The following is a 17332-nucleotide window of genomic DNA, read 5'->3' on the forward strand; positions in this document are numbered from 1 at the left end:
GACGCCCATTATTGAGAATGGTATCCTAGTTCCATACCTATCAAGACCTGGAGGAGCGTGATGAAGGGAAATTATAGAAGTTCAGAGAGGAATGGTCGATGCTGTTTTCCTTCGGCTCGTCCTGAACGGAAAGCTCAGGCCACCAAATTCTCGTCCTGACGACTTTCTGGGGTGGAAATTCCACCCCTCTCCCCCACCTGAACTCTCAAATCAAATACAAATCGTTCCTTTTCACAGCCTGCAATCATGGTGTTGGCTCTAACGTTATCTGCCGAGCTTAACGGGTACATACCGATTCGCCCTCAAGCCTGTGATCCGTGCTAAGATCGGCCACAGCGTGACAAACCTCCGCCCACTTGATACAGCAGAAGATCCATATAATTACACGTTCAAGGTGCAATGTACCTCCTGCCGCGAGACTCACCCAAACTGGATTTCTTTCAATAGATTCGAGCAGCATGAGCAACAAGGCTCGCGGGGAGATGCTAATTTCGTATGGAGATGTCAGAATTGTAAGGTACTTTCGTTGCCACATCGCAGTGTTGCTACCTCGACGCGGGTTTGCTAATACAAAATTCAGAGACAACATTCAGCCAATATCGTGGAAGCACCATCTGCATACGAAGCCGAGTCTGCTCCAAAAGAGATGAATATCCTTCAACTTGACTGCCGAGGGCTTGAATTTGTGGAGTTCAAAGCCGATGGTGAATGGTTATGTGAAGGCGTTGAGAGCGGAACAAAGTTCACGGCTGTTGATCTAAGCGAGAGCGAGTGGTTTGAGTATGACGAGAAGGCAGGCGAGGAAGTCAGCATAACCGGTGTCAAGTGGGACATACAAAGGGCTTAAAGAGCGATATGCAATGACGACCATGAAAAGTGCCGTGCTTAGGTCGTAACGGAAGTTCGTGGTAACTCAAAATCGATAATACGATGACGAGTTAGAAGAACGAGAGAAAACCCTGCGGTATGAACGGAGACTGTGTTTGACTTCACGATAGGTCTGATTGACATTCGCAATGAACTGTATGTGGGGGCACCCAAAGCCAAAGTCACAAATGACATCGGCCACTTTTTGAATTTCTTTCCATTGGACACGGTACCATTATGTACATGAATTTTATTCCCACAGATGATTCGCATGTTGAAGCGAGATCTCACAGTCTATTGTTCTATATACGGCTTGTACTGACCACCTGCTTCAAATTGCCTACTGTTGGGAGCGAATGGCTGACCGAATAGCCTCCGCCGTCTCATTGGAGCAAACTGGTGACTCATTCATGGTCGCTGCTACAGTATTCTTGAGAGTCCCATCATTTTGCGATTCAACGGTATCATTGCCTTTTCCAATGACGGGATTGGCAGGCTCCGAACTTGGGGAGGCAGCTGAAGATGGTTTTGCTTTGCTTGTGAGACCCTTTCTGACAGCAAGGACATTGTCGACGATAACTGCATCGATGCCTTCATTGAATTGCAACTAAAATTCTTCTTAGCAAGCAAGCCAAAAATAACGGATTGCAGTCATACCTGAACGTTATCTGGTTCATTATTGAGCACACCGTAGCTCACGCATACTAGACCGCTCTCTTTGACCACGCGCACAAGGCGAGGACAGAGCACTAGCGGTTCTGCTGCTGTCACAACTCCTAGCAGATTCCATCTTGAAGCGAAGCGAATTGCCTCTTGCAAGCTTGTAGCTCTGATATCGCCGGCAAAAGAAGTGCCCGCGTCAGTCAGAAACAAGATCGGTATTGACGGCTGTTTGAACGAGAGTAGTAAGCATATGTCTGGGTTGAACGACGAAAATATGATGTTTCGCTTCTTTCCATAATCGTAAACCATCTTGAGGACTGTGTCAACAAACGAGTTGAGCTCCACCGCATACGTGTCCATTTCTTGTTCCTCTGACTCGAATAGCATCGGGTACTTCATCTCAATATTGAATCCTGTCGACTCAGGAATTTTCTTGAACATCTCTTCCAAAGTTGTAAAAGATTCTTGGATGGAGTGATTGCGAAGATTGCCCTTGAAACCTTTCTTCTTAAAATCTCGCGTATGCTTCATACGATCGTTCATATCTATATTTACGCGATCTTTATCGTCGAAGCTGCTGACAGATTGCGCTCGTGGCCGTCTGGGAGCCGACTTCCCTGCAACAGCGGGCTCGCTTGGCTTTGGAGATGATGCCCGTGACGGCTTCGGTGTCTGTGCTTGGCTAACATGAAGAAATTGCTCGAGTGTAAGGGTGTGCACTGGTGCATCAATTCCAGTCTCGCTGACGAGGAAATCGTGGTAAATGACTGGTACGTGATCCTTGGTAAGTTGTACGTCAAACTCAACATAGGTTGCGCCCAAGTTCGCAGCGGCGATAAAAGATTGGATTGTGTTTTCACCGAGCTGCAATGACCGCCGACCAGCCATGTTCTTTCCTAAGCCACGGTGACCAATAATTTGTGGAACCCCAGCCATTTTCTTCCAGTATGTACGTTGCTCTGAGATTTCCATATTCGGGTGCGAAAATGGGTGGATGACCAAGAAGTTGAAGTTGACTACGCCAATAACCTCGAGAGTACTCGCAGACATGATCGGTACGCTAACGTCGCCTTGCAATGACATGCGTTTTGAGCCTATAGCCGGTTTTATGCTGGAAAGCAATGCTACAGCTCTTCCGACGATTCTATCATTCGAACCTGCATACGTAGGCACAATGTCAAACAGGAGTTTCACTTTAGATGCATCTGAAGTGCGAAAACTGATTGGGTCTGTGCTGATATTCTCTTGGATGGGTAAATCGATGACTGTAGGTTCACCCGTCGCACCAGACGCGGAAACCACTATGGATAGTGCTGTGTCAAGCTGCGTTGCGTGCGCATCAGCTAAAGGAATAGCATCTAGTTTGACTGCATCCACAACCTTCCTGGTATCCATGCTCCCCAAGCTGACAAGCACCAAAGACTCCCCTTGCAAATAACGGTGGCCGAATGTTTTCACAGGTTCGGGTGCACGTAACTGGTTCTCTTTGGATACTGTGTTTGACCTGCGGTCCTCTAACGAAAGAGCGTTTGGTGGAGAGCTGGAAAAAGCCGGAGTTGACAAGGATTCAGTCTGCGTAACTCGACCCTTCGTCAGAGGAGCAAGTTTCTCAGCGATATCCATGTGCCCACGCAGTGCAGCATGTTCTTTAGCGGTCCACCCTGAGGAGTCCACACGTTCCAGATCGGCGCCACTGGCAATCAACAGCTCGACGATTGGTAAATGCCCGTCGACACATGCTATGAACAGCGGCGTCCATGCGAATATCTTCTCCGGTAAATTCAGGTCAGCTTTTTCTGTTGACGAGCCTTGTATGAGAACTTTCGCACATTCCGTGTGACCGAATCGAGCCGCCACATGTAATGCACATTCTCCTTGCTCGTCTTGGTAGTTGACGTCTACTCCAGCTTCCACGAGGAGCTGCACAATTGCGACATTGTTTGCCTTGGTTGCCAGTGCCAAAACAGCACCAGACTTGGTGATCTCCTTCCTTGACTCGAGCTGGGCGTCAGTCGCTCCACGCCACTTCTCGGCATCGAGAAGTGCCTTGGTAGTTAGAGGGTGTTGGTTAATTACGCTTAGATGCAATGGCGCAAGACCCTCGCTGTCTTGCCACTCCGGAGAATCGATGCCTTTGCTAACATCGAACATATTCCAGTCTTGCATATACTTGATTATGATTTGACATATGACGACGAAGCCATATTGTGCTGCATAATGCAAGGGTAGACGGTCATAGCTATCTCTTGCTTGAAGTGCTGATCGTTGACACGGTTCCAATGTGTCCAACAGGTATTTCAAAAATTGCACAGCCTCATCCGTTTCACTCAAAAGGTTACTGTGCTCGTTCTCTGTGGTCTCACATGGGGGTGGCGCGTTGATTGGCATCTCCGCTGGCACGATGAACTGTGCATTGCTAGAAGAGATGTCGGAATTCTGATTGGAACCTTTGATCTCATTTCTCTTCGCACGGCTGATGTGTATGACCAAGCGATGAAGGACGTTGCGCCGATGGAGATCGTCTTCTTCGTCGAGGCTTGAGATCTGTGGAAGAAGCGCCTCAATACAATGCTTTGCTCTGCAGGTTATCGAGCGTTGAAGGAAATTTAAGAGTAGCTTCTGATAAGCTGCGCCTTTCGGATCGTCTGACACGTTTGCTTCTAATAAGACTTCGGAAAGGACGGAAGCATCGTCGTTTCGAATGACTTGCTCAACTGTATCGAGTAGTCCAGATGGCAAACTGAGCATTGCGCGTGATGACACAGTGCGAAAAGACGTGGCCGAGTGTACAGAACTTGCATCATCCACAATTCTAGCGTCACCCAGAGTCGAGAGCCAGTCGTTTATAGCACGTAGATCCTGTGACAGACGGAAATTTGTAGCGAACTGCTTCGGATCAACCTTGTTTGCAAGGTACCTTTGCTGTGTGGACGTATGTGGGACTTTTTTATCCAATTTCTTGAGGATCTTGATAAAACCTCGTCTGTTGACTTCACCATACCATTGTAGATTTCTTAGTTGCCCGCGAAGCTCCAGCAGAGCTCCCATGAGATCATCTCTCTCATCCCGATCGATGCCTTCAAGGCTGCTAGCATTTCTGCCATAGCGGTCTTGAAGCAAACGTATCCGTCGCGCGGACTCTGCGTATTTCTTGCCGTAGAATGCGTCGACGTCTTCGAGGTTGCGGTCTAGATAATAAAAGAATTCTTTTGTGCCAGTCAGAGCCCTGCAAACTTTGATCAATTACGGGGGGAAACTAGGTGCGCCGCCCACCTGCAAGGTCGGCATCTTTGCCCTCTTTGACTGTGATGGAAGCGGCTTTGATAAGCTTTTTCAAGCCTTTGTAGTCGATGTAGGCAGATGCCCATTCCGGCACCTGATTTCGTGGTAGATTGTGACCAAATTTCATGATGGCAATATGCGGAGGCTCGCAACCAAACAGCGCAAAAGTCGGAGGGAACGATCAGTGGCTAGATGCGAAGTCAGTTGCACGCTCGGTGCGCCCGCAGCCAGAAGGGGCAGCACTTGTGAGTGACTGCGACAGCAGAACTAATCGCCATGAGTCCAACGGAGATGAGTGATCGGGTAGCTTGCCGAGCAAAGAGCCCAGGTGCGGCTTCAAGGGTGGTCTTCGTCGTCTGGAGGATGCTGAACGTGCAAAGATGCTAAAATCTCGTTGGCCCGTCAGATTCTACGGAAGTGGCAGGGTCAAAAGAAGGGTTGACATGAGGAAGGAATAAAGTAGCGTGCAAGCAGCCATCGATTGCGTCTCCTGCATTTTCGACACCGTGTTAGTTGCGTTGCATTGATGGTTGGGAGAATGTCGGTGTCGTGGACTGGCAGGAGTTTCGGAAGCTCAGACATGCGGCGCAGTGTGGTACTTGCCACGACGACAGCGATCAAATGAAAATGCCAGGCACTGCGGCGGAACCTACTCGCCAACGAGCTCGTGACGCCGCCCCGGCCGGACGCTCAGCCAACACGGCGAATGTAGCGTTGCCTGGTGAGCATTTCTCCAGAGGCCGTGATCAAGCAGAATTCTCTCAGCTAGCCTCGCGACGCAGGTGGCATGTGAGGGCGCCATCAGAAGGGGGTTTGTGGGGTTTGGCTTCGTCACCCTGGAAGCGGCCGTGGATCAGAGCCTGCTCGTTGGGCTGGATGGTGCTGCAAAGATTATCGCTCGCGTTCACTGCTGTGTGCGCCCAGACGTCGCTGACATGTGCTGCAGCGCTGGCCTTGTCCTCCACGATTCCTACGGGCTGCCAATCGTGGAGGATGATTGACGTGGTGATCAGCTACACGGTCCTGGCCGCCTGTGTCGTTTCGCGCGTGTGGGCATGCACCAAGTCCAGAGCAACCGCCTTGACAGGCCTAGTAGACTGCTGACTGATAAGAAGGACTGATAGGAAGCCAGCGGTGAGTTGGAGAAGACCGCGAGAAGGAAGAATACCCCTCTCTGCTGCGTTGGTCCACATCCGGCAACTCGTCACGCGACGTGGTCACTACGCAAAGCCAGGACTGTAGGAGGAACAGCGGTGACCAGTCCTTTCTCGCAGTATTCATCGCGCCTGAATGGCTTGCGAGCGGTCCCGATTCGTGTGCTCGTTGCTGTTTTGCCTTTCGACATCCCGTACTCATTCACCACATGGTCTACAGAAGACCGATTCTTGCTTATCTGCATCCAACACATGATTGCATCGAGTACGGACATGCTCTGCGGACTAAGTCACGATGCTTTCCTTCTCCTCTATATCATTCCGGTACCGCTGAACGACAATATGTTGAAGCCTTATTCAGATCCGTGTTTCTTTTTTTCTCAATGGAAAGCAATTGAAAATCATGTGACTTAGTAATAGCCTTGTGCCTAACACCGTGCTCTAAACTTGGACTCTCTGTCCTGCAAGATCAGCCTTGCCTGAAATGCTAGACAGCGCTCGTTCGCTTCAGGTTTCATATTGCATTGCCGATCGTCCTTAGCTGCACTCGTGTCAAAATGTCTTTCTTCACACGTGGTCAAAGAAGACTTCCGGTCCGTTGATCCAGAAAGATCCCCTTCTTTCGGTGGCTGCCACGCCAACTAGCGTCATGCTCTCCGCGTTTGACTACGAATCTAAATGCAGCTAACCAAACTGTGCTCCTAAGGATGTTTTATTCAGTAGTCAGAATTTATCCAACACTGCGCCGTTGATTATTTCAGCAAAACGCCGCCAATTGCCGGATCTACCCCTCATGTCGGATTTGGAGTTGGCGAGACGCGCGAACCAATTGACTCGACAGGGCATCGTCAGCTAGTTCCATTTACCTCAATATTTCCCCTCGGCATATCACCACCAACAGCCGCGGGCTCCAAGTGGCTGACGACTGTCTTAAAGAGGCTCAAAAGTAGACGTGCAATACGTGCAACAAGCGTACCCAATCCAGCAGTCACCTTCACACATCCCTACCCTCTGCTCACGTAGCCTGTGATTGTCAGATCCTTTGTGAACACAATGGCACAAATTCCGTTCTCCGACCCCGCATGGCTGTCTGGCATCCCGTCGCCATACTTCAGCGATGGCCACAGGGCGTGGCAGAAGAAGGTACGCGCCTTCATGGAGGAGCATTTGCTCCCTCAGGCGCTTGAATGGGATACCATCGAAACTGTTCCGCCACACGTCTTTGAGACGTTTGCGAAGCACAACATGCTGATTCCCTCCTTACCCGCCCCACTACCAGTCGAATGGCTGCACAAAGTCGGCATCCGAGATATTCTGGGACTGCCTGTTGAGCAATTTGATTATCTGCACTTCATGATCTACACCGAGGAACTGGCCAGAACTGGGTTGGCAGGTCCATCTGGTAGTCTTACGACGGGCATGTCCTTCGGTGTTCCCCCTCTACTCAAGTTCGGCAACCGTCAACTCCAAGAAAGGTTCCTTCCGGATGCGCTGACGGGCAAGACACGTTTCTGCATTGCCATTACCGAGCCAGATGCTGGTTCTGATGTCGCAAACGTGACTACAACGGCGGAGAAGACGCCCGACGGCAAGTACTATATCGTTAATGGTACCAAGAAGTGGATCACGAACGGTATCTGGGCCCAGTATGGCTCCATGGCCGTAAGAACAGGCGGACCGGGAGCTGCAGGCCTGAGCATGCTAGTTGTTCCGTTGAAGGACTATCCGGGTGTGACTATGAAGAGATTGAAAGTTGGCGGGCAGGTCAGTGCCGGAACGACGTTCATCGAACTCGACGATGTGAAGGTTCCCGTTGAGAACTTGATTGGAGAAGAGGGCATGGGCATGAAGTACATCATGGTAAGATGCTCATGAAAAGTAAGATACAAGGATGGAGTTGACTAGGTATACAACAGACGAACTTTAACCACGAACGTCTGTCGATTGCCATCGGTGCTACCCGACAAGCTCGCGTCGCGCTTTCCGCTGCCATGGAATACGTTATGAAGCGCGAGGCCTTCAATAAGAAGCTTATCGAACAACCAGTTGTGCGGCACAGACTTGCCAAGTGCGGTGCTTTGCTCGAGTCACAACAGGCATGGATCGAACAATTTGCATACGCTATGACAAAGCTTACAAAGGCTGAGGCTGACACGAAGCTTGGTGGGCTTACTGCATTGGCAAAGGCAAATGGTGGTATGGTCATCGCAGCTTGCGCTGAATGTGCTACATTGCTCTTTGGCGGCAACGGATACACGAAGAGTGGCCAAGGCGAGCGTATCGAGAGTGAGTTTTGACCCCCTTCCCGAGAAATTTTGATTTGCAAAACCTGACGCTAACGGCCGTACTAGGGATATACCGCGAAGTAATGGGTGTGCGAATCCCTGGTGGTTCAGAAGATGTCATGCTGGATTTGGCTGTGAGACAGCTCGTTAAGAACTACCAAAGGGCCTCAAAGGCGCTGGAGGGCTCCTCACGTCTGTAAACTTCTGTACCAATCCTACTTGTCTTTGTAGCATAGTATGTGTGTCTTTTAGCATGACGTTTAGACAAAAGAAATTCTAAATTCACAAGCTTGGAGCTATGACGTCTTTCTGTTCTGTGCTTTGTTCTTTGCACATGTGAAAAGGCCGACATGTGACAAAGCCTTGGTCCGGGCCGGATGGTATTTCTATCGGACAAATGACCAGATGGGCTGTTTCTAGGTGGACCAAGAAATGAAAAATGTTTTCGGGGAATTGGATTGATATCTCACTACACGAGCGCTTTGCCCGGCTGCAACCATGAGAAATCCTGTTATCCTTTTGATGATATCGTACATGGGGTAGGGTATTCCAGCGAACGTACCTAGCAATGACCCGGCCCGAGCCTTAGTTTGCTGATACCGATGAACCACACGCGAGCTAGTCACTAAGGAGGGCTGCGTACACTTGACCCATGTGCACATCACTTTCGCTCTGTATTCTGTTGTTTGATGACATTGGCCTCGTTGGCAAGGCGGTTGGTCACAACGACGTCGTCCTTTTTCGGCGGCGCAACAAAGCTCTATCATTCTGTGTACGAAAACCGGGCGACGGATTTCTTGTGTCCTGCCTTCCAAGGCGCGCTGGTATGTTCTCTAAATTCTTTACCGACTTTGGCGGTAACAAAGGTTGCGACTATCCAACTCGAATGCTTCAATAACAGTAAGCCCCTCATTGATAGCCAAGTCTCAGAAACGGCATATTGCGAGCGACGTCGCCAAAGCGACTCGCTCCTAGCAGCCTTGAGGATCGACAGATCCGAAGGTCGTATCCAACATATCAACCTCTCTAATAGCGAAACAATGAGAAAAGTGCCTCGGTTTTTCCCAATTCGGCAGGCTATCCAGAAGCAACGCAGAACATTCCTTAGGCGAGGTTAGCTGTCGATCATAGGGACGTCAAAGGGACGTTAATCTCCCCGAGTAGCGGACATCATATCAACGGTTGGCCTGAACGTGAGCAGCTCCGAGGCTGTGATTTACCAAGAGCTGCACATCTCACGACATTCTGGAAGTTACGTGGATGAATACACCATAACGTGGACAAGCCACGCAAAGTGAATGCATTGTATTTTACCAGGATCGTAGTCCTGGATCATAAGCTGAGCTAAAGAATCTTGAATATATTCAGCATGCGTGGCGTTTTGATGTTTCTGGATGTGACTCTACCCTGCACTTGACTTTTCGACAGTCGGGAGAGGTCAATGATTGGCTTTCGCGCAGGACAACAATTCTGGCATTCAGACCCCAGAGAAGCAGTCGTATCTACTTTTCACCCTTCTTTTCTTTGGCTTACTCGAATTCTCGTGACGTAGATGTTGTTTGACTTGTTGGGAGTCCCTACACTCGATTTCTCTCGTTCTCAATTTGCATGGAGGGAGATGAGAGTCCATCAGCAGGCTGTTCTCGCTGCTGTCGTGACGTGTGGTGTCTGTGTCACTCTGTAGGTTCAACGAGCGCAGCATCGTTCCTGCGCAAGGATTGTGGGGAAATATGGAGTGCTTCCATTTGTAGCCGACATGGCGTTGCTCTCCACTAAGACAACACGAAGCTTATGCGAACTCGGCAATGCGCCGTTACCGCCAGCGAGAGCACAGGATGCGAAGCTCCAACGGTGTGGATCCGCGGCTGCAAGCTCTCTCTGTTTCAGGCACGCAGAACGCTGCAGCACATCCAACGGAGAGACAAGCCAAACCGCGAACCCGACGAAAGCGAAGGGCATTGCTGTTACGAGCCAGCTCCGTCTGGCTTGTGGACGGAGATGGCGATGCGCTATCCAGATACGAAATGAAATGATGGCCACGACAAACCGACAAGACGTACGGGGGGCGGAGGAGAGAATTGGCGGGGACACGCGGAGAAGGAGGCCCCGCAGCTGAGCTGACGACGGGGCAAATCGCGCGTCCGTTTCGCCTCTGCAGCTCACCAGTAATCCAAGGGGTTTGCCCCGAACGTACTCCGGCCCGCTAAAAAGCGGTCCTAGCAGAGCGCAGCGGCTCAAGCTTCAACCACATGACAAGCGCGTTGGATGAGCTTATTTTTGTTGCATTGTTGTCGCATGCGGCACGACTCGCAACTGCTTGCCGTCCATGCCACGCACGCACGCCGCACCGAGAGGAAGGTGTGCGGCCAAAGGGAGGCGCAGTTTCGAGGCATTGTACCACAGCACAGCAACACGGCCTGGGACTGCTTGAAGATCCCCGGAATCAGGTCTGGAAAAGGGCTGTTGATGGCGACTCAGCATGATCCGCATCCAGGACGCAGGTCATCGCTGAAGCAAGGATAGTGGGCATCTAGCGGCACAGAACATCCGGCGCTCATCTCCCACCACCACGCTCGAGAACGAGCCAAGCGTGGTTTGCACGATCCACGGCCACATGCGCGTGCTAGGGTCCAACAATGATGGAGCAGATTGTCCAAAAGGGTAGCTTCTCAAACGCCGTCATTGCGGCAGCAACCATCCGTCAACAAAAGGACCGCCTGCTGCACGGCGGGCTCCTTTGGCTGAGCTTAGATAATCTGCCTCGCCGCGCACACGCTCTGAGCACGGGAACGCCTCCCTCAGAAGCAGCACGGCGCCTCGGGAAGTCTCGTGCCGTTGCGGAAGACTCCCGCGTTCTTCTGGGCGCGTTGTCCATCATGTCGCGACACCAGCGAGCGTCGTTGCAGGCCAACCTTTGGGGAGTCGAGCTCGCGCTGCCGAGCCCTGTGGCTATCGCGAACCAAGTCAGAAGAGCGATCACCCGGTGCCCTCCCAGACTCGGTGAGTTCTGGAGCGCCGGCGAGACCGTTTGCCGGAAGTGGTTTTCCTCCGAGGTAGCCGAGAAACAGCGATTACGAGGCTTTTGCGACGCCAAGCCTGAATGCTGGCCGCCCACGCTCCGGCCAGCCTCTGCTGTGGGGTTTCCTCCCCGGCCGCTGCCCTGTCCCCGGATTGTCGGCGGCTTGATGTCGTCTTTGTGAGGCGCCCTCCGTGGCCAATTTTTTTTCTGGCGATCGTGTGGTGGGCCCAATTAGCCAGCAACGGACTCGACTCGTCTTCCGTGCCCCACGGCGGTTCATCGTGAAGGGCCGTATACAAATATCTCGTCATCCCCTGCTCATGCGCGTGGTCTCTTCCTGGCCTTCCCTCCGTCCATATTTGCCCCGACGACGATATTCCATGCCGTTTCTCACGCATCACTCCTAGCAAGACATTCTTCAAGATGTCCGACGACTCAATCTCCGTTGCGGAGAATCACGACGCCCCAAATGCGCAAAAGCGAAAAGCTGCTCAAGCTGGGCTGGACGGGGTTACCCAGCCTCGCGCCGTGAAGCGACGAGCTTCCAAGGCTTGCCAGTGCTGTCGCGCCCGCAAAGTGAGATGCAATGTCACTGAGCATGGCGCGCCGTGCACAAACTGCAGGTTGGATGAAGTCGAGTGTATTGTTTCTGAAAGCCGCAGGAAAAAGTCAGTCATCTCATCTCTTGCTCTGCCCTTTCGAACGGACAATCAAAGCTGTCCGCGCCTCTTGGCCGACTCGCCCGCCTCCGTCCGTCCGATCTCGCGCTCCACATATGCGATCCATTCCACCCCCAACCGTCGGATGATTGCTAACTTTCGTTCTAGGAAGTTCAACAAAGAGGGAGAAACTCAGCAGGAGCCTGATGCGGCCTCAAAAGGAAATAATCGCAAATTGGCTTCACGCGGGTCACTCGAGGGGCTCGCCAGCCAGAATGACATCCGTAGATCACATGACTTTTCCTCGCTGGGAGACCATGTGCCTCATGCCATCTGTAAGTGGCGATCCGCGAGCGAAAATTCGTTTCATACACGAAGATGACTGACTCGATAAAGACCGGAGTACGGGTCAGAAGTTGAATATGCAGAACCTGAACCGACGGACGTCCTTTGGAAGCATGTCGGCGACTTCACCATACCCCATGATGCATCACAGTCCAATGTCCATTGATTCCATGCATGGGTTGTTTGGCCCAAGGACTACCGCTGCGGACAACTTGCCGTTCTTTATCAAGCCACTGCCGCCACGAATTGGCGCAGATGAAATCGAGTACCTTGACAAGAAGGGTGCCCTATCCGTTCCAAGCCAAGGCCTACGCAACGAGCTTCTCAAGGCCTACATTGAGTTTGTGCATCCGTACATGCCGCTTCTTGATCTCTATGATTTTGTTATGATCATAGAGAGTGGAAATGCCAGTCTTGGGCAGATCAGCTTGATTTTGTATCAAGCTGTGATGTTTGCAGGCTCAGCCTTCGTGGACATGTCGCATCTTCACAACGCTGGCTACGTCTCAAGGAAAGAGGCCCGTAAAGATTTTTTCCAGAAAACAAGGGTAAGCACATCGACTCGACGATCTCGGCGTTGCTGACCCTGATTTAGCTTTTGTATGACTTTGACTATGAGTCCGATCGCGTATCGCTTGTCCAGGCTCTCCTCCTGTTGACATATTATTACGAAACACCAGACGATCAGAAGGATACATGGCACTGGATGGGTGTCGCCACTTCAGTGGCGCACACTATTGGCTTGCACCGTAACGCAGAACGTTCGAATATGTCGCCGAAGAAAACAAAATTGTGGAAGCGAATCTGGTGGTCCACGTACATGCGAGATAGGCTCATTGCCCTGGGCATGAGACGACCGACCAGGATAAAGACGGAGGATTACGACGTTCCCATGCTCACCCTAGAGGATTTCGACATTCGAGCTATCCCGGAGTCCGTGACATGCGTGCCAGCGGACTGCCTCGTTGCCAGAGATGTTAGCAAACAGCGTACTCTAGCTATCATGTGCATCCAGAAGGCCAAGCTGTGCCTTTGCATCAGCCACGTCTTGTCGAAGCAGTACTGTGTCCTCAACAACAATCAGGGGATGGTCAACGATCGGACAACAATGATGCTTCTGCCCAAAAAACTCGACCCAGAGACGTGTGAAGTCCAAGTTTGTGACGATGAGCTTGAAGAATGGGTGCAGAACTTGCCTGAGGAAGCCAAGTACCGTGACGCGTTGACCGGTGATAATTCCATCGATCTCAACCGATCTTTGTTGCACATGGTGTTCTTCACTACCCTTTCCGCATTACACAGGCCTCAAGTACTACCGTCTGCCCCAGCGGCTGCTCCTACAACGCCATCCGCGATCGAATTGCTCGAGCGCTCCCGCAGAAACGTTCGACGAGCGGCCACGGAGATTACTTCCCTCGCCCAGACCCTTGACCAGGCCGATCTAGTGAAGTATCTGCCCACGACTGGTGTGACGGTCCTTCTCCCTGCTATCATTATTCACCTGCTCGACATCAAGTCACCAGAGGAGACAACGCGTCGAGCATCCCTGCGCGGCTTTTGCCAGTGCATGCAAGTCATGGGCAAACTTCGGGACCTTTATGCTGCAGCAGACTACAGCACAGCTTTCCTCGAAGCCGCTATTCGCAAGGCTGGTATTCACATAGCGCCGTTCCCAGTAGGAAATGGTGTTGGAAACGCAAACCAAGATCGCCAGGCCGCAAGCAAGTCGTCACCGGTCTCATCGGTGGAGGATCTTGTAGATGCTGGACGTCGCATGGACATGGCTTCGATGCCACCGCCGGCGCGTGCACTTACGCCTCCACCTGACAACTCCAAGGAGAAACCTGCCCCGCTCGCTCGGGATAACACCATTGCGGATGAAGAAGTCGCTCGCCGATTGGAAATCTTCCTCGCGAGCACGCCGCCTGAGTCCGACCACTCCTCCTCGCACTCGCACATGGACGATGCTGCTTCCGTGATTGAAAACATGGACAACAACATGGGAACGACGACGGCTGCACTTATGAATAACACAGAGGATTTCTCGTTCAATTCTACAACCATGATTCCAGATTTCAACCAAGACGATTTTGACACGCTCTTGAATTTTGACGCCATGGCCGCTGGAGAGGACACAAATTGGAACTTTGACGATGGTTTCAAGATGGATATGAATTGGTTGAACACGAAGAATGACGCCGGCGACATGGAGCGGAAGAACGACGACGCCAAGATTCCGGCGATTGCCATTGCTGCGTAAACGGTTACCGTCGGCGTTGGTGGGCGGGGGCTATGATACATGTCACGATTAATTTAACGGCTGGAAACTGGTATTTTTCTCACACGGCGCTACGAGGGAACATACAAAAGTGACAGTTATGTTGGATCTTTATTTGGATTGGGGCTGTGGCGTCAAAGAGTATAGAAATGGGAACGAACGCTCGCGAGATACACCAACGTTCAGTCAAGAGCAGAATAATATTAGTTTTCCATGATGCCCGAATTTTCAAATGAAACGTGCTGAGACTACATTCTATGACATTGATTGGGTATCGTCGTTGAAGACAACGAGAATATGAGCTGAACCGCAGCCACCGTAGTTGATGCATGAGCCGCAAAGTAGTGTAGTGCAAAAAGAAAAAAACAAAAGCCAGCAAACCAACAAAAAGATAGCCTCCGCAGAAACCGTCGCGCTAGGCGGATTGTCGAGCCTTGTGACGCGAAGCCATTTTGTCTTGCTGAAATGGCGCCGTCATATGATCCACTGGCACGCTGCTTCGGTTTTGAGCGTTCGCCAGCGGTCAAAGGCAGATCACACCAGAGGCCACAAACACCGAGAAAGTCCGGTCATCGTCGGTGTCTTCGTCAAAAAAAAAAAAAAAAGCAGAACCCCCCCAAGATCCAGCCCCAAAACCGGTCGAATCCTCCCCAGAACGAGGCAGGGTTTTTCGAATTCCCCGTTGCCCCCTCCCAGCCCCACCGCACAGTCGAAACGAATTTTCTTTTTGGAGGAGCCCCGCAACAATACCCCGCCATAGCCAGCTAGCAGCACGCTAGCAAGCCGCTTGAATTTGCCTCCTCGCATGAGTCAAGCGTGGACTCCCAGCCCCAGATCTACATGTCAGTCGCATAGCATTACTCCTCTGCATGCCATCGCCTCTCTCGCAGTGGAGCGTCCGCTGAGATTCCATTCGACAGCGTATCCTTCCAGGCCCAATATTCACCAAGTCGCACTTCCGCGTAGCTCGCATAGTCGAAGTCGATCTGGCTAATAGTGGCCTGGATGAGCGCCCAGATGCCCCAGTAGAAGCCAGGCGCACCTCTGAAGGTGTCAACTTCATCAAACAGCTGGTCTAGATCCGCTTGTTTGAAGTCGCGACCGAGAAGGCCATTGAAGGTATGAATATACGTAAGAAGAAAATCTCGCCTTTGAGCTCGAGTTGGCATCTTGGAGAAGTCACAGTCGAATCCTCCCCATTCTGCAAAGTGATTGGCGATGTCGAAGGCGGCAGGCGAAGGGGTTGCATACTCGTAGTCGATAAAGCCTACGGGCGTATATGGTGAGTCTACCGACGTGGCACTCAGAGCTGGCGAGCTCGTTTTCGAACTCTGGGAAGAGAGGTCTGAGTTGGGCAGAATTATGATGTTGCCGGAGAGAAGATCACAATGACCAAACACAAGCTGATGGCCAGCTAGGCCTGGCGTGTTACCCAATTTCTTGAGCATCCATTCAAGCTCGGTTTGTAATTGGACTTGTCTCTTCTTCTTTTCTTCCGTGTCTGTTGGGAGTGCGTAGATCCATTTCTGCATAACTGTCCACACATTTGGCACCGGTTTGTCCGGTGTGAGCCGTTCACTCCTATCATCTATGCTAGGCCTCCTCGTCCTCTTCGTGCCGTTGACATCGACCTCTGGCTCTTGAGCTACTGCAGATATCTTTAATGTGGCATGCCATTCTGCAATACGCCTAGCTACTCCTCTGTAGATCTCGGGCCTTCGAAGGTCTTCTGGAGAGCAGACTTTGCCCTCGATGTACTCATATAGCAACCCGTTGTTGAACCTCGCGAGTAATGACGGTGCGAGGTTGTGTTCCGCTAGTAGTGAGTGCGATGCGGCTTCCCCTAAATTTTGCTTTATTAGAACCCGTAACGAGCAGTTGAAATCATATTACTCACTATCGCGATCAATAAGGACCTGTGTTCCCCTGCCGTAAGCGCGGAGTAGGATCGCGTTCCGGTCGACCTCACTTTCGGACAAACCGGGAAGGCGATTCACTGCCTTGAATAGCTGTATACTGCTCAGCACTGACCTGTGAAAATAGTGGAAGCAGTAACCTATACCGTGTTCGTAATCCCGTCCTTGAAGCGCACAAAGTCGATGGTGTCTTTTGTAGCCTGCCACTCGGGTCGGAGTGCCAGGATCAACGCCAGTGCAGATGCATGCGAGTCTGCGCTGTCGTAGTACAAGTCAATGTGCTTCAGAGTTTTTGCCATGGTCCTGAAACTGGCCTCTGAAAACTTGTGATCACACCGCTATTTTACGGCTCAGAATATGATGTAACGCACGTCTCGCAAGGACTTTGCAAGGGTTCACAGGATGGTTGAGCCCTAAAGAAAGCTCTGTGGCGCACAGAAGAGGTATCGACACTATGAAAAAGAATATGTTACGATCTTTCTGGGGGCAGAGGTGCGGAGTTAGGGGGTAGAAAATGCCGCAGTTCACTTTCAGAAACTGGTCTCGTGCTTCTCCGGTGATGTTGTTGAAATTTCACGTCGGCTCTTGCACATGGAGAATGCCGACGCTTGTTCTGACCCTCAAATCCCCCCTGGCACGTGATAAATGTGCTTTGTTCATCATCACGACACAATGTTGCAGAGTTACTTCTTTACCAAGCTGCCAACATTTGCGATGAAGAATTCAGCAGCATGGAAATGATTTAGGGTGCGCTTGAGGACTTATGAAGTAGAAATCATGCGTTGACAGAACTCGAATGCTTCCTATGTTTCCTTATCAGTCATGCCTTGGCCAGACCACTACTACACGCGCTTCCGATAAGGA

General features: G+C 51.3%; 5 protein-coding genes across 8 annotated transcripts; 3 read left to right on the forward strand and 2 right to left on the reverse strand.

The window, feature by feature from the left end:
* The first annotated feature begins 122 nt into the window (after positions 1-122).
* PV09_02300 (uncharacterized protein) lies at positions 123-1227 on the forward strand. The gene is made up of 3 exons (XM_016355314.1): positions 123-284; positions 337-517; positions 581-1227. The coding sequence occupies exons 1-3, from the start codon at positions 247-249 to the stop codon at positions 845-847; spliced, it is 486 nt and encodes a 161-aa protein (XP_016216450.1). The 5' UTR covers positions 123-246; the 3' UTR covers positions 848-1227.
* Positions 1023-5944, reverse strand: PV09_02301. Of its 4 annotated transcripts, XM_016355316.1 has the most exons (4): positions 5056-5944; positions 4804-5000; positions 1525-4736; positions 1023-1474 (listed from the first exon to the last, which is right to left on the reverse strand). In XM_016355316.1, exons 2-4 carry the CDS (start codon positions 4937-4939, stop codon positions 1208-1210), a joined length of 3615 nt encoding a protein of 1204 aa, XP_016216452.1. In that variant the 5' UTR covers positions 4940-5000; positions 5056-5944; the 3' UTR covers positions 1023-1207. The 4 variants fall into 4 exon arrangements, with proteins under 4 accessions (XP_016216452.1, XP_016216454.1, XP_016216451.1 ...); XM_016355318.1 differs by having other exon boundaries at positions 1525-5000; XM_016355315.1 differs by having other exon boundaries at positions 4804-5944.
* Positions 5945-6743: 799 nt separating this feature from the next.
* PV09_02302 (uncharacterized protein) lies at positions 6744-8547 on the forward strand. The gene is made up of 3 exons (XM_016355319.1): positions 6744-7826; positions 7883-8252; positions 8318-8547. Exons 1-3 carry the CDS (start codon positions 7020-7022, stop codon positions 8449-8451), a joined length of 1311 nt encoding a protein of 436 aa, XP_016216455.1. The 5' UTR covers positions 6744-7019; the 3' UTR covers positions 8452-8547.
* Positions 8548-11341: 2794 nt separating this feature from the next.
* Positions 11342-14927, forward strand: PV09_02303 (uncharacterized protein). The gene is made up of 4 exons (XM_016355320.1): positions 11342-11938; positions 12098-12264; positions 12326-12822; positions 12870-14927. Exons 1-4 carry the CDS (start codon positions 11694-11696, stop codon positions 14532-14534), a joined length of 2574 nt encoding a protein of 857 aa, XP_016216456.1. The 5' UTR covers positions 11342-11693; the 3' UTR covers positions 14535-14927.
* Positions 14928-15141: 214 nt separating this feature from the next.
* On the reverse strand, positions 15142-17045 carry PV09_02304 (uncharacterized protein). Its single transcript, XM_016355321.1, has 3 exons — positions 16615-17045; positions 16450-16561; positions 15142-16395 (listed from the first exon to the last, which is right to left on the reverse strand). Exons 1-3 carry the CDS (start codon positions 16765-16767, stop codon positions 15410-15412), a joined length of 1251 nt encoding a protein of 416 aa, XP_016216457.1. The 5' UTR covers positions 16768-17045; the 3' UTR covers positions 15142-15409.
* Positions 17046-17332: the final 287 nt, after the last annotated feature.

This window comes from Verruconis gallopava, assembly GCF_000836295.1.
Source record: "Verruconis gallopava strain CBS 43764 unplaced genomic scaffold supercont1.6, whole genome shotgun sequence".
In the NCBI taxonomy this organism is placed as follows: Eukaryota; Fungi; Ascomycota; class Dothideomycetes; order Venturiales; family Sympoventuriaceae; genus Verruconis; species Verruconis gallopava.

Coding starts and splice junctions, on each gene's coding strand:
- PV09_02300 (XM_016355314.1), top strand. CDS start 247: ATGGTGTTGGCTCTAACGTTATCTGCCGAGCTTAACGG. Junction 285..336: donor TTATCTGCCGAGCTTAACGG/GTACATACCGAT, acceptor GATCGGCCACAG/CGTGACAAACCTCCGCCCAC. Junction 518..580: donor GGAGATGTCAGAATTGTAAG/GTACTTTCGTTG, acceptor TACAAAATTCAG/AGACAACATTCAGCCAATAT.
- PV09_02302 (XM_016355319.1), top strand. CDS start 7,020: ATGGCACAAATTCCGTTCTCCGACCCCGCATGGCTGTCTGGCATCCCG. Junction 7,827..7,882: donor TGGGCATGAAGTACATCATG/GTAAGATGCTCA, acceptor GGTATACAACAG/ACGAACTTTAACCACGAACG. Junction 8,253..8,317: donor CCAAGGCGAGCGTATCGAGA/GTGAGTTTTGAC, acceptor CGGCCGTACTAG/GGATATACCGCGAAGTAATG.
- PV09_02304 (XM_016355321.1), bottom strand. CDS start 16,767: ATGGCAAAAACTCTGAAGCACATTGACTTGTACTACGACAGCGCAGAC. Junction 16,562..16,614: donor AGGACGGGATTACGAACACG/GTATAGGTTACT, acceptor AGCAGTATACAG/CTATTCAAGGCAGTGAATCG. Junction 16,396..16,449: donor GGTCCTTATTGATCGCGATA/GTGAGTAATATG, acceptor AGCAAAATTTAG/GGGAAGCCGCATCGCACTCA.
- PV09_02303 (XM_016355320.1), top strand. CDS start 11,694: ATGTCCGACGACTCAATCTCCGTTGCGGAGAATCACGACGCCCCAAAT. Junction 11,939..12,097: donor TCTGAAAGCCGCAGGAAAAA/GTCAGTCATCTC, acceptor CTTTCGTTCTAG/GAAGTTCAACAAAGAGGGAG. Junction 12,823..12,869: donor ATTTTTTCCAGAAAACAAGG/GTAAGCACATCG, acceptor ACCCTGATTTAG/CTTTTGTATGACTTTGACTA.
- PV09_02301 (XM_016355316.1), bottom strand. CDS start 4,939: ATGAAATTTGGTCACAATCTACCACGAAATCAGGTGCCGGAATGGGCA. Junction 4,737..4,803: donor CAAAGATGCCGACCTTGCAG/GTGGGCGGCGCA, acceptor CTGGCACAAAAG/AATTCTTTTATTATCTAGAC. Junction 1,475..1,524: donor ATGAACCAGATAACGTTCAG/GTATGACTGCAA, acceptor GAAGAATTTTAG/TTGCAATTCAATGAAGGCAT.